The sequence below is a fragment of the Lygodium microphyllum genome, chromosome 27, assembly GCF_053477565.2.
Source record: "Lygodium microphyllum isolate KBCC chromosome 27, Lygodium_microphyllum_v1.1.10, whole genome shotgun sequence".
In the NCBI taxonomy this organism is placed as follows: Eukaryota; Viridiplantae; Streptophyta; class Polypodiopsida; order Schizaeales; family Lygodiaceae; genus Lygodium; species Lygodium microphyllum.
The window spans coordinates 1,660,258-1,675,537 of record NC_141161.1 but is presented as its reverse complement, the minus strand read 5'-3'; the positions used below and the strand labels follow the sequence as shown (position 1 = coordinate 1,675,537).

The 15,280-nt window shown below is 39.7% G+C and overlaps 1 protein-coding gene across 1 annotated transcript; it reads left to right on the top strand.

Annotated features, from left to right (window-relative positions):
• The first annotated feature begins 11,925 nt into the window (after nt 1–11,925).
• On the top strand, nt 11,926–13,921 carry LOC148012004 (linamarin synthase 2-like). The gene is made up of 2 exons (XM_087669408.1): nt 11,926–12,649; nt 12,744–13,921. The coding sequence occupies exons 1-2, from the start codon at nt 12,139–12,141 to the stop codon at nt 13,730–13,732; spliced, it is 1,500 nt and encodes a 499-aa protein (XP_087525534.1). The 5' UTR covers nt 11,926–12,138; the 3' UTR covers nt 13,733–13,921.
• The last annotated feature ends 1,359 nt before the right edge of the window (nt 13,922–15,280 follow it).

Below are 15,280 nucleotides of genomic sequence, written 5' to 3'. Positions count from 1 at the left end.
CAAAAACATAATAATAAAAAGCACATGAAGAAACACTGAAAGAGAGAATGAAAATAATTCAAGTTAAGCAAAATTCCGGATTGAAACTCTGCACTAACAACAGGTGACATAGCCAAAGTAGCTAAGGTCATCCTTTGATGAGGGAGGAAGAAGAAAGATAATCATTAAGCTAGCAACATGAAAGGGGGAGGCTACATCTAAAGAGGAGAAAGCTATGGAAGAGCCAAGGAGAAATCTCAAAGGGAGGAGGAGAAACAAAAGCAAAGGTAATAAGAGAAAGAGGAAGACCTCAAAGAAAATGAAGTAGAAGATTTAGCCCTAGCCATGAGAAGATTTGTGGATGAATAGATAAGGGTCAAATAATTAGCACACACGGATCTTATTTTTGGAGTCCTAATAAAGGCAGGAACCAATAAAGGGGCAAGGCCGAGTGCAACACAAACTTGTTAGCTTCCATTACTAAGTAGGCAAGAGTAAGGCACCGCTAGAAGCTCCACCACAGCCAAATCATGACCATCATGGCCTCCATCCCAATGGTCGCAAATGAAGATAGCTTTAAGAGTAGATTGAAAGACAGGGTATAGGAATTGGAAGCACAAATTGTACCAAGTACGATCATAAGAAGTCACAAGCAGAAGAACTAAAAGGCTAGTTGATCAACAGATGTGAAACGTGAGCACCTACTAAGGTGCCTACGATAGTAACTCTACTCTTGAAAAGTCATATATATGGAGTCAATAAAGAACTAAAGTATTGAAGAGAACAATTTGATGAGGAAAGAAAAGCTACCCTAGCCACCCTTTAGAGGAGGTAAAAACAAACCCATGCAGCATACCAATAGAAAGAAATTAGAAAACTTTCAACTTGAAGAAGAAATTGGTAGCACTTAAGGCTAGAGAAGGCAAAGAAAAAAATATGAAGAGCTTAGGAACAATGCAAAGTGGAAAGGGAAAATAGAGTGCATCTAGAAAGCAAATATATGAATGCCATTAAGTGCAATGCCCATCTAGAAAGGGACTTGAACACACCGATACAATTGCAAGAGTATTTGAAGAGGAAGCTACTACAGGAAGCAAGGAAACCCAAGGATAATATAGAATAGGGAAACAAAAAGGTTGTGGAGTTGGCCAATGAAATAGCAATGGTGTCACACAATTATGAGCAACTTCAAAACTAGCTGGCTTATGAAATGCAACGAAGGGTAGAGCTGAGTGAAGCTTGGAAGGAACAATATTCAATATTGGAAGTCCTATCAACATGCTAGAAAAAGAAATTACAATGAAAAAATGAAAAAATGGCATAATGGGAAGAGAAGAATGCAACCCCCATGCTTGACCTAGCCATGAAACTAGCACAATAAGAGTGTGAATAGAACTTGGCAAAAGAAAGGGCTAGAGTAGTGGAAGAGATGATGTAAATCTAGCAACATAGTTTTGCCAACACCTTATTGAAAGTGATAGAACAAAATGAAGGGGATGCATTTGATAATATTATATACCCCTGAGTCGGCGTATAGGGGATGACAAAGAAAGATTATGCATATGGTTAAGGGAGACCAAACTCTCCATATAGGATGTAAGAATTATTGGCATCCATGCAAAGTTGACAAACCAATTCCAACCATGAAAGAGTCATTTCCTTCACTCCATTACTTGATGTAGAAGAATAGGACTCAACAGATGCTATAGAGTCAACACTACGAAAGCTTGAACACATAGAAGAACTTGCCTACTTGGGAGTAATGAAAAAATCCAAGTAGAAAATAAAGGGAAGAATTAGGTGGAAATTTGCTACATCACCCTAGAAAGTGCCATATGTACCTTTTCCACAAAGCTGAGAACCCAACCCTATCACTTGGGATAGTGAGATCTCCATAATGGAATAACCGGAGTCCCAAGATTCACTTATGCAAACTACCTTCCATTTTCTAAAGAGACTTAGGAAGATGCTCCCTCTTAAGTAAGAAATGATTACAATGGACACATAGCTAGGAAAAAGGTAGCATGAGCATAAGGTGTAAGTTTCTAAATTATTGTAATAGGAGCTAGCTGATTAATGGCATGACAAATTGTTTGAAGTGCCTAGGACAATACGAGGCTATGAAGCACAATCAAAATGGAGAAGGAACTTGGTGGATATCAGCATGTTGGCTTGATCCACTTTTTGTAGCATAATACCCCTTTTAGAGGAGGAGATCCCACATACATGCACTACCCATGAAGGCATGTGGTTAATTACGATCATGAAAAACATGGGTGGTATGACATTCTTGTTATCTTAAGCACCGCTATCCATAGAGAAGAAGATGGCCTTAAGTTCCAAGAAAAGGATTTGGTATCCTCTTTTAAGCAGTTCATGCTAGATTTTTTAGATTGCTCTAATCCACTGTTTGCTACTTGATGCCAGGAGGCATATTACACGGTGGATTCCGTGCCATGGTGGATTCCGTGAGGTTTTACGGTGGATTCCGTAAGATTTTATTACCAAGGCTCATACACAAAGTGGATTCTTTGTGCGAGAAGTCGATGGGGACGCCTATCCTTTTCGGGTGTTTTGTTAATTTTATGTGTACGTTGGTGATTCCATAGCAGGTGATTCCGCAAAATACATATTTAATTAATAAACGTTTATGAGTTTAGAGTGCGCACTCGTGATAAATTAAGGTTAGGATTGATTTCTAACCATCAATTGTATTATTTTACTAACGATTGTGAATGCTTCAGTTGATGTGTAGAGATAGCAGCGGTGGCAGTGGAAAGCATTGGAGGATAGCGTGTATTCAAATTTATCGTCAATATTTTGATGGGCGTATACCTTAGGCATGGTGCCTATATTTTGTTGCGCTTATTTATCAAGTTGCTTGATATTTATTTATTATTTTTGTATGCGTATGGACGCACGATTTAGATATTTGTATTTAGACATTGTATTTGGGTATGCCTGACTTCTTGGGCGCCCATTAGATTTATTCTCTAGTTGGCACAAAAGCAAACTCAAAAGCTAAAGCGTGCTATTTTGTAATTTGGGCTATTATTTGAGCTTGAAGATGATTAATACATGAAATACATGCTTTGTGGAGCGCTCACACAAGGCATGGGGGGAGATTGCACCCAATTGGTCTCTTGTTCATGTCGTGCAAGCTTTCTACATTGATTTGTGTGCAAAAAGTAGAGTTCTTTTGTTCTTGGGGACCTTCTAACGCTCACTACGCGCGCTTACGGCATTCGATCTACGCACCGATGGTATCAGAGCGAAGCTGAGATCGAGAGCTTCCAATCGCTTACCATCTTGTGCGAAGGCGAAGCTCCTGGAACAATCGAGCTCTACAATCAGTTTCATCGCGAACGGTCGATACCGGTGTGTTCCTGGAGGTCAAGAACCCCTATCTGCACTCTCTGATCGTGAAGGACCGGCCTGAGGAGGCGGAGGACCACTTGAACATCTTCTTCTTCAAGTCGTCTGTCACAACAGATAAGAAAACTCCTCTTCCATAGCTTAAAAGCTTAAAAGCTTTATTTCAAAAGTTTAAAAAGCTTAATAGTAAGCTTTAAGAAAGCTTAAGCCCCACAATTTGACAATTTGCGGCAGCGGCATGTACTCGTTAGAATCAGCGGCACAAAAAATGGTCCCCCCTCCTAAATCGTCGATAGTTCAGATTCAACTAAGCTTAGTTACTTAAGCTCCTAAATCCACTAAGTTCTCCAAGTCTTCTAATTCCTGCAAGTCATAGAAGTCAAAACAAACTTATTCAACCACTTCCATAAAGGCTGTTCACACGCAGAAGCATAAAATCCATTTATTGCTCTCTGGAAGATGCTGTTCCTATTTGCAAACTTGCTGAACTAGTTTCAGCAAATGCAGAAGGTCATACGCAGTTCATACGCAGTTTCTACGAAGACAACGAATACCACAATTGCAAAAGAAAAAGACTATAAAAGCCAAACAAAAATATATAAGCCTTGTATACCCGCCTTTGAGCTACGCTCATCCCGCTAATCTGATTTCAAGAGTGTGAGGTCTTTTGGATTTTACAGGATGACAGAATAAAATATGGATGATTTGGGCTGAAGGTGATTTACCCGAACCAACGATGGAACAAAAGTTGGATTTAATTATGATGCAGCTTGATGAAGAACGAAGAACCCGACAAGCTTTGCAAGTTCAATTAGCCAATCTGCAACGATCTATCACCGACAAAGATGGACCGCAACCCAAAGATCTTATACGACGTACCATCGATGCGACACTCAAAGCTCAATCCATCCGCAAAGAAACAAAGATAAATAAAAGAAATTTCAAATTTTGTTCTTTCAATGGATCACGAGATGGAAAGACTGTACTTGCATTTATCAGTCAGTTTGATGATTACTTCCATGAAGAAACATATGTTGAGAAAGACAAAATTAAATGTGTCACTAACCATTTAGTCGATCAAGCATCCTTGTGGTGGACTGTGGTTCGCAAGAGCATTGATTGTCCCACTACCTGGGAGAGTTTCCAAAAGAAGTTCTTGCAGAATTTCCTTCCTCCTCAGTTCCATGAAAAATCCATAAAGCAATGGGATCTTCTAAAGCAAAGAGATCGCGAACCTATTTCCCAATACACTGAACATTTTTGGAATGCCCTACTGCAACTCTGAATGCTCGAAGATGTACCTGAAGCGACTCATAAATGCAAGTTTATGTCTAGCCTACTTGCACATTACTATGCTGAAGTCAATATGTTCAAGCCAACAGCCCTTGAAGATGCAATTTCCTTGGCTCATGACACTGAAGACAAGATTCGCGGAAGAGACAAGCGACCACAACAATTTCAAGCTAATGGTAACTATGGTTCCAAACAATTCAATTCAAATTTTAGAAGATTCAATCAAAGTCGTTTTTTTCCATCTTCATTCTGTAAGTCTTGGACACGACCACCTACTTTGCCATCAAATATCAATCCAAACCCTAAGCCATCCTCACAGCCAAACCCTAACATTCCTAAACTTCTTGCCATTACCAACAATGTATTTAAAGCCAAACCTATAGTTTGTTACAAATGCCATCAACCTGGACATCTAGCAGCCAATTGTCAAACCAAAAAGCCACATGTCCATATCAATTATCTTGGCGCAATGGAAGAAGAAGAACGTGAGGAAATGCTTGACTTTACGGAAGATGATGACGACTTTGGTACTACTTCGGATACTTTGCCAGGTATGCCAAATCCCCATTCTTTGTTAACAATGAAATATTTTGTGCATGGTAAAGAAAAGATTATTTTACATGATGATGGTAGCACACATGACTTTATTTCTGCAAAGTTAGTGAAAGAATTGAATTTACAAACTGTTTCTACACATTATCGCATTAAAGCTGCATTCCTAGGCACGAGATATAATGGAACACAAGAGGTGCATAATTTAGAAATTAAAATTGGTGACTACACTGAACGAAGAAATTTTCTAGTTGTACCTTTGTAGTCTAGTGATATTATTTTAGGTATGCCTTGGCGTCATCAGTATAATCCTGACATAGATTATTCTATGCATTCAATTAAAATGTATTTTCAAGAAAAACTAATCATATTGCATGGTATGCACGCTTGTAATAATTTTCTACTGCTTACTCATACTCAAGCTAAACATGCATTACGTAAAAGTAGTAAATCTTATTTAATATGGGTGAATGAACTCAAGCTAAAGAAAAATAAATGCATCCTAGGCATACACAATTTCTTGCTCAATTCCAAGATTATTTTGCTAATGATTTACCACCTGGACTACCACCTTCATGTCCTGAAGATCACAAAATAGATTTAATTCCTGGTACATAACCACCATGTAAAGCACTATATAGGCATAACCAAATTGAACAAAAAGAAATTCAAAATCAAATAGAAGATTTGCTTAACAAAGGATTAATTAGACCTAGTAGTTTTCCATTTGGTGCACATGTTTTATTAGTAAAGAAAAAGAATAATACTTATCGCACGTGCATTGATTATCGTGTCCTAAATAAAATTACTGTTAAGAATAGATATCCAATACTTAGGGTAAATGATCTTATGGATAAATTACAAGGATCTGCCATATTCAGTAAGATAGATCTTAAATCTGGTTATCATCAAGTAAGATTGAATAAATCTGATATATTCAAAACTGTATTTAGAATATAATTTGGACACTATGAGTTTCTAGTGATGCCTTTTAGTTTAACTAATGCACCAACCACATTTAGTCGCATGATGAATCGCATATTTTTGAAATATCAGCATTGTGTTATAGTATTCTTTGATGCCATATATTGGTATTCAGTAAAACTGAGAACGAGCATTATGAACATCTGTCTTTAGTTTTCAAGTTGTTAAAAGACAATCAATTGTATGCTAATCGAGAAAAGAGTGAATTCTTTCAAACAGAAATTGAATATCTAGGACATATTGTTTCATCAGAAGGTATTAAGGTTGACCCTAAAAAGATAGAAGCAATTTTAAATTGGCCCATACCCAAAAATGTACATGAGTTATGTTCTTTTCTAGGTCTTGCTAGCTTTTACAGAAAGTTTGTAAGGAATTTTTCATTACTTGCTTTACCTTTGACTAAACTTTTAAAGAAGGGTATTATTTATAACTGGTCTGATAATCAACAAAAATCTTTTGATTTATTGAAACATGCATTAACCCATGCTCCTGTATTACAACTACCTGATTTTAATAGACCAATTTTTTTAGTAGTTACTGATGCTAGTCGATCTGGAATAGAAGTCGTTCTTATGCAAGAAAAATCATCCCATAGCCTACTCTAGCTGTAAATTGAAACCATCTGAACTTAAATAATCTACATATGATAAAGAATTATTAGCTGTAGTACAACCCTTATGTCAATGGAAACATTACTTAATGGGATCTGAGTTTATGATCAAAACTGACCAACAAAGCATTAGACATCTCCTTAGTCAACCCCAAATATCTGAACGACATATTAAATGGGCAGCTTTCATTCAAAGTTTTCATCCCCTTATACAATATCAACTAGGAAAAGATAATGTTGTAGCCGACGCTTTAAGTAGAAGACCGACAATTCATAATATTTCTGTCATATCATTTGATTCCCTTATCCCTATGAAAGATACTTATCATCAGGATATTACTTTTCAAGATGATTTGAATAAATTAGTTGCAAATAATTGGATTCCTATTGATTCACTATCTTACAATAATGGATTCATGTTTTATGAAAAGAGATTATGTGTGACAGTTCCATTTAGATCTTTTGTTTTGCATGAGATTCATTGTCCTCCATATCAAGGTCATAAAGGTATTATATCTACTTTACGTACATTGACTGAAGATTTTTATTGGCCACATATGGACAATGATGTATCTAACTTTGTATCTGAATCTTTAGTTTGTCAACGAGTGAAAAGACACCATGGTAAACAATATGGTTTACTGATGCCATTATCTATTCTATCACGACCATGGGAACAAATTTCAATGGACTTTATCACAGGTTTACCTAACACTAAAGCTAACCATGATATGATTTGGACTGTTGTAGACAGGTTTAGCAAACAAGCATATTTCATTTCATATAAGAAAACTTTAATTGTATCTCAAGCAGCTCAATTGTTTTTTAAAACTATTTTTACTAATCATGGTTTGCCAAAAGTTATTATTTCTGATCGTGATTCTAGATTTTGTGATAATTTTGGATTACTTTGTTTGCTAACTTATGAACAAAGATTGATTTTTCATCTGCATTTTATCCTGAAACAAATGGTCAAACAGAAGCTACTAACAATACTATTTTAGATCTTTTACGTGCTTACACTATTTCAAAACCACACACATGGGATACATATCTACACTTACTTCAGTTTGCATATAATAATACACCACACACAGCTACAAAGAAAGCACCATTTGAAGTTATTTATGGTTATAGATTGCATACACCTGTTGCATCATTGTCAAATAAAATTCAGACTGCTGATGATATTGTTAACATGCATGCTACTATCTTTGATGAAGTTAAAGATATGATTGCCAAAGCCCAGCAATCATACACAAAACAAGCAAATAAGAAAAGTCAAGCCATGAATTTTAAAGTTGATGATATTGTTTGGTTACGAATAGAAAAATGTAGATTACAAAGTGTAGATAAACACCCAGTTGTGAAATTAGCACCTAGATTCTATGGACCATTCAAGATTATACACAAAATCAATGATAATGCCTTTAAACTAGAACTACCACAACATTGGAAAATCCACAACATCTTTCATATTAGTTTATTACGACCCTTTAGAGACCAATTACTTGTACACCCTGTCTATGAAAACCCACCTTTGTTAGATGATGAGACTGAAATCCTTGAGCCTGAAACTATTATAGATACTGACTTTATGACCACTAGAACTGGCCGTAGATACTCTAGATATTTGGTCAAGTTTAAAAACTATCCTGTTGAAGAGGCCCAATGGATGCACGCTAGAGACTTAAATGCTTTCCCCACTCTATTAGCTCCACATTGAGCTAATAGCAATTGAGGACAATTGCTATCCCACCCCGGGGGTATGATGCCAGGAGGCATATTACACAGTGGATTCTGTGCCACGGTAGATTCCGTGAGGTTTTACGGTAGATTCCGTAAGATTTTATTACTGGGGCTCATACACAAAGTGGATTCTTTGTACGAGAAGTCGATGGGGACGCCTATCCTTTTCGGGCGTTTTGTTAATTTTATGTGTACATTGGTGATTCCATAGCGGGTGATTCCGCAAATTACATATTTAATTAATAAACGTTTATGAGTTTAGAGTGCGCACTCGTGATAAATTAAGGTTAGGATTGATTTCTAACCAATTTATTTATGTAGCTGAAGACTGCTAGATATTCACTTTTGTTGGTTTAATTGTATTATTTTACTAACGATTGTGAATGCTTCAGTTGATGTGTAGAGATAGCAGCGGTGGCAGTGGAAAGCATTGGAGGATAGCGTGTATTCAAATTTATCATCAATATTTTGATGGGCGCATACCCTAGGCATGGCGCCTATATTTTGTCGCGCTTATTTATCAAGGTGCTTGATATTTATTTATTATTTTTGTATGCGCATGGGTGCACGATTTAGATATTTGTATTTGGACATTGTATTTGGGTACGCCTGACTTCTTGGGCACTCATTAGTTTTATTCTCTATTTGGCACAAAAGCAAACTCAAAAGCTAAAGCGTGCTATTTTGTAATTTGGGCTATTATTTGAGCTAGAAGATGATTAATACATGAAATACATGCTTTGTGGAGCACTCACACAAGGCATGCGAGGAGATTGCACCCAATCAGTCTCTTGTTCATGTCGTGCAAGCTTTCTACATTGATTTGTGTGCAAAAAGTAGAGTTCTTTTGTTCTTGGGGACCTTCTGACGCTCACTACGCGCGCTTACGGCATCCGATCTGCGCACCACTACTACTTGCAACTACTCCTCACATCGTTGAACTAAAGGAAAGCAGTAGAGGAAGAGGGAATACATGCACTCTTCTCTAACATGAACATAAGAATTGATAAATATGCCATGATAGGACTACTCCTTTTAGTAACAGTGATGCTAGCTTAGAATCTCAAGTTTTGTCAAAGGACATGAATGTGAGCAAGTTCACAAATTATAGTCATCCCTTCCTATTGACAACACCACTAATGGTAAGGCTAGCTCTAAAAAGTTATATGATGGGCAAGGCATACCATCCACTCCCTTGAAAAACATTAGAGATGTGAAAAGGGATAGAAAAAAGAAAAAAGAAAAAAGAAAATGAGAGAACAAGAAGAAGAGAAAGACAAAATGAAATAAAATAAAGCAAAAGCCCTAAGGTAGAATAAGTGCACCCACAATCACATCACATAGGGGCCCTTAAGTTAGATGCATCTTGTGACTTCAATCAAGAAGCTCCATTCCTAACCCCCTAGCTCTTTCCCCACCACCACATACTCTCAGGGCTCATTAAAGGCAAAACACCTCAACGTCACATGGCAGACCTATCACCATGAGCAACACATTAGCATTTGACATTTTCATATTGTTATGATTGTGGCTTTGGTAGCCACCTAAGCCCATGCAACATTTTTATGTTATTATGGCCATGGCTTTGGTAATCACCTAAGCCCATTCACCTAGGTGTAAGACTTAGGATATTAGGATCATAGTATCATCGAATAATGTTTGTGTCTTTAGATTATGTGTTTCACTTAGTGAAATCTATTGTGCAATTGAGAATTTTAACAAACAAGTGGAAGTGAGGTTCAATAGGATTTCACTCTTCCTAAGATGGTGGAGTGAAAATGGTGTTCATGAATTTTTTATTAATATGAAGCATATGGAGGTTAGAGGGAGTCATAGATGTTGAGTTTGGATGAGTGAAAGGTTGTCAAGCAAGGAGTAATGAAAATATATTCTCAATAGACCCATATACATGTAAAGGCTTTCTTTGTTGTATTGAAGTTTTCTTAGCATTCAACCTTTTTATATTCTTATGACTATTGCCACCTAAGCCCATTCACCTAGGTGTAAGATGTAGGATCACACTATCATCAACAATGTTGGTATCTTAGATAATGTGCTTACATTACTTAAATGTATCATATGATTAGGAGCTTTAACAAGAAAACTAGAGATGCAAACTACATTTGCTTCAATGTTGTATCCCCTTTTAGATTTTTACTTTTGAAGTTTCAATCTTGAGTATTTAGTGTTTGATGTATATTGTGCATGTATCATTCTAATGTGAAATGCATAGTGAGTGGTGAATTTTTGCACATGTTATGTATCTTGAGTAGGAATGCATCGATTGAAGGGACAAACGTCTAATAGAAAATTGCCATCATTGGCCTCATTGGGAGGGCACGTGCACACAGTGTGTATGTGTGTGTGTTTTTGGGAAAGAGAAAAAGGGGAGAGATTTGAAATGTGCACCATCTTGTGGGGGAAGAAGTGATGGGAATATGATCCCTAACTATATTTCTCAAGATGTTGCTTCACTTTAAATCGTGCTTGAAATGCTAATAGGTATAAAGTTATCATAAGGTTATGTCAATTTAACAATAGTCCAAAGGATGACCTTTCACCAATAAAGTAGGGTCATAATTGTTTCACAAACACTACATAGTAATGAAAAGAAGAAACACCTTTTTTATTGTTGTGTTGTCACTAATAGTGTGTTGAAAAGTGAGTAGAATGACAAAGACACTTTCTTTGGTTGAAGTCTTGTAAGACATAGGGTAAAGGGACCGATGAAGTAATGCCCCTACAGTCTTAACCAAAATTAGTGATAAATTTGCATAAAGATGCACCATCTTTAGCCTGTTGAATCCATGGTGAGTTTATATGTATATATATAATGTAAGTCGAGACTTGAGCCATGTAAATTCTTTTAATGTTTTACATTTTGTAAAACCACGAAACAATGAGGCTCTGATTGTTTACTCATGGTCACTCTTTTGTAAACCCTTCATTTGCAACTAGGTTACGTGATAAGAATATGAAGATGCCACAAATATTCCATTAGAGTTATAATATAAATATGTGGTTTAAGTAGCACAAGGATGTTACTAGAGGCAACATGCTATTGCATCTATACTATTAGTTAACGAGAGGTGGGGGGCGGGTGTCACGTGGCAGCCCCCACCTCCCCCACAAGAAAGAAAAGAGAACGCGAGGGCAGGTGCCACGCGTGCAGCACCCGCCCCCGCTCGCTTGCTAAAATCGTGCCTGCCCCGACGCCTAGTTAGTATGAGGGGGTCATGGACTCATGGTAGCTAGGCGTGCCGCGACACTTTCTGCATAGTATTTGACTTGGGTTGTTGGACACTTTGAATCCTCCTATGCTGGATACATTAGTGGCCGACAAAGCCTTTACTCTGTCTAGGGAACGCAACTTGCAAGCAAAGAGGGATCGAGTCCAAATCGTTGCCAAGGCCCTTGGAAGTTGAGAAGGTTGGCGAAGACTCCAAATCGAATCGAAACACTAGAATCGACACGTGAATGGCGGGGCCGTATCACGTCTGGAAAAAAGGTGGCGACACAAGGCGAAACTTCCGAAGGAGCTGCGATAATGGATGGATTACCTACGTTAGGGTGAGAGAAGGCGAGCACCTTCAGCGATGGAGGGGAGAAGCGCCGCAGCAGCACCGCATGCGGTGCTTGTGCCATGGACGGGGCAGGGCCACATGGTGCCCATGGCGCAGCTGGCGCGCATCCTGGCGGCGGCCGGCGTCCACGTCACCCTGGTCTACGGCGCACGAGCGCACGCGCGCCTGCGGAGCGCCGGCTCGACGGAGCCCTCCGCCCAGATAAGGGTGGAGGTCATCCCGGACGGCCTGCCGGCCGACGACCCTTCCTTCTCGCCTACCGTCGAGGACATGCTGGCCGCCATCCCTGTGATGCAGCAGGGCCTGCAGGACCTCCTGGGCAACCTGCTGGCCACCACCCACTCTAATACTTGCCGGCCTCGCCCGACCTGCCTCGTCTCCTCCGGTTTATGTCCCTGGACAAGCCCGCCTGCCACCAAGTTCGGCCTGCCCCGAGCGGAGCTCTGGGCCTCCATGGCCATCATCTACGCCGTTGGCTTCTACCAGCCCAAGCTCGTCGACGCGGGCTACATACCCTTCCAAGGTAAGCCATGATATGTGTGTGTGTGTGTGTGTAGCTGCCCCGCTCTCGTGTCCATTAACGGATGGTTTTCCTCTCTGTATGTATGATGATGCAGGAAGCCGAGAAGAAACTTGGATCTCTTGTATCCCTTGCGTACCTCCCATGCGAGCCTCGGACTACCCGCCAGAGCTCCTCCCTTCCCTTGGGCCTGACTTTGATGAAGAGAGGATCAAGAAGAGCTGTGAGCACATCAGGCAGCATTTTAGTCAACCGGCGTTTCGAGTGCTGGTCAACAGCATCTATGAGCTGGAACCCACCATCTTTGATGCCCTCCGAGCTGACCATGTCCCCGCCTGCGCAATCGGGCCCCTCATCCTGCAAGACCTCGCCAAGCCTGCCCCCGACGCAGCTCCCTTACTGTCACAGCAGCCCTCCTCATCCTCCATGTATAAGGAGGATCATTCATGCCTCCAATGGCTGGACGGCAAAGCCGCTGCCTCAGTGGTCTATGTGGCCTTTGGTAGTGACTCCAGTTTCAAGAGAGAGGATTTGCTGGAGCTTGCATGTGGGCTGGAAGACAGTGCGCACAACTTCCTCTGGGTCATCAGACCAGGCTCTGTGCTCGACATGGCTGCCGCCTCTGCGAGTTCCTTCCAGGACATCCTGCCAGAAGGCTTCCTAGACAGAACTACAGACAGGGGCTTGGTGGTGACCTGGGCACCGCAGACACGGATCTTGAGCCATGCCGCCATCGGCGCCTTCTTGAGCCACTGTGGCTGGAACTCCACCATGGAAACCCTGTGTTTAGGCCGGGTTCCCATCATAGCCTGGCCGCAGAGAATTGATCAAGGGATTAACAAGAAGCTGATAGAGGAGGACTGGAAGGTCGGCATAAGTGTTAAAAAGGATGGAGAGGGTAGGGTGCTCAGGGCAGCCATAGCCAAGGCAGTGAGAGATGTGCTGCAAGGGGACGAAGGAACCCTTGCCAGAAAGAAGGTCTCGGAGATGAGTGAGCTTTTGCACGAGGTCACTCGGGAGGGTGGCACTTCCAGGGTGAATTTGGAGGCCTTCATACAAGATCTCTTCAAGCTATCACAACACTAGATTTCTGGATCGTTAATTCGGCCTCTTCCTGCATCTAATCGCCTGTACGAAAGATTCCCTCGCCAAGCCATACATTTGGTGGCTGTTATGCATGCCCTTGGCTATTTTGTTTGCTCATCAAAGCAAGTAAAACCTTTTTACATCCGTTAAATGAGATGTTTTTTACACGCGTTTGTCATCTTCATTGGTATTATGTATAAGATACTTATTCTACATATTTTGAGTCTTGTGCTATCTTACTTCTTACTACTATATTATTTTAGCTATAGGTTAGGAAAGCCTCGAACCTTAAAAGGGCTTCTCAAACCTACCCCCTTTTCTAAACCTCATTTCCCTCCTTCTCACATGTAATATCTCATTTTCTCTTCCCTCTCCATTTTTTCATTAAAACCTTCCCTCCTCCTCCTCACCTTCTTTTTTTTTAATTAAAACCCCCTCCCTTCTCTCTCTTTCTTTTCTCCCTCCTTTTTTTAATTAAATTTCTCCCCTCTCCCCTCTCTCTCTCTTATATATAAGGCCTAGGTTTTCTCTCTCTCTCTCTCTCTCTCTTTCTCTCTCTCTCTCTCTTACTACTATATTATTTTAGCTATAGGTTCAGAAAGCCTCGAACCTTCAGAGGGCTTCCCGAACCTACCCCCTTTTCCAAACCTCCTTCCCCTCCCCCTCCCCTCTTTCTCACTTGTAGTATCTCATTTTCTCTTCCCCCTCCCTTTTTTCATTAAAGCCTCCCTCCCCCCACCTCCCTTTTTTAAATTAAAACCCCCTTTCCTCTCTCTTCTTCTTTTCTCCCTCCCCTTTTTAATTAAATTCCTCCCCCCTCCCTCCTCTCTCTCTCATGTGTAGGGCTTAGGGGCTCTCTCTCTCTCTCTCTCTCTCTCTCTCTTTCTCTCTCTCTCTCTCTCTCTCTCTCTCTTAATTAAACAAAAAGTTTACATTTAAAAGTTTAATTTCTCTCTGCTTATTTTAATTAAACAAAAAGTTTACATTTAAAAGTTTAATTTAAGAGAGAGAGAAATATACAAAGAGCAAAAAAGAAAAAAGAGAAGAGGGAAGAAGGGAGAGAGAGAGGGGGAACAGAGAGAAAGAGAATTATAAAGAGAGGAAATATAAAATTTGAGAGAGAAAGAGAGGAAAAGAGAGGAGAGAGAGGGAGAGAGATAGAGAGAAGAAAATGAGAGAGAGAGAGAGAGAGAAAATATATTACTACTATATTATTTTAGCTATAGGTTCAGAAAGCCTCGAACACTACAAGAGAAAGGCCCTATAGACGCGCACTGTACACATGAAATAGCGGGCGCGTTTATCAGCGCGCCTATTAATGCTAGTATATAGACGCGAAAAAAACGCGTCTATATACCCGCGTTTTTAAACGCGCTTATAGATGCGAAAATAAACACACAAATTTTTTATTTTTCATAAAGTCCCTAAATATGATCAAACATCTTAACATCTAGTATTTTTTAGAATACATTACCAACTTTACTTCTTTTTGAGTATTACAAATATACATCCAATCATTCAAAGCTAATTATATGCTACAATGAATTA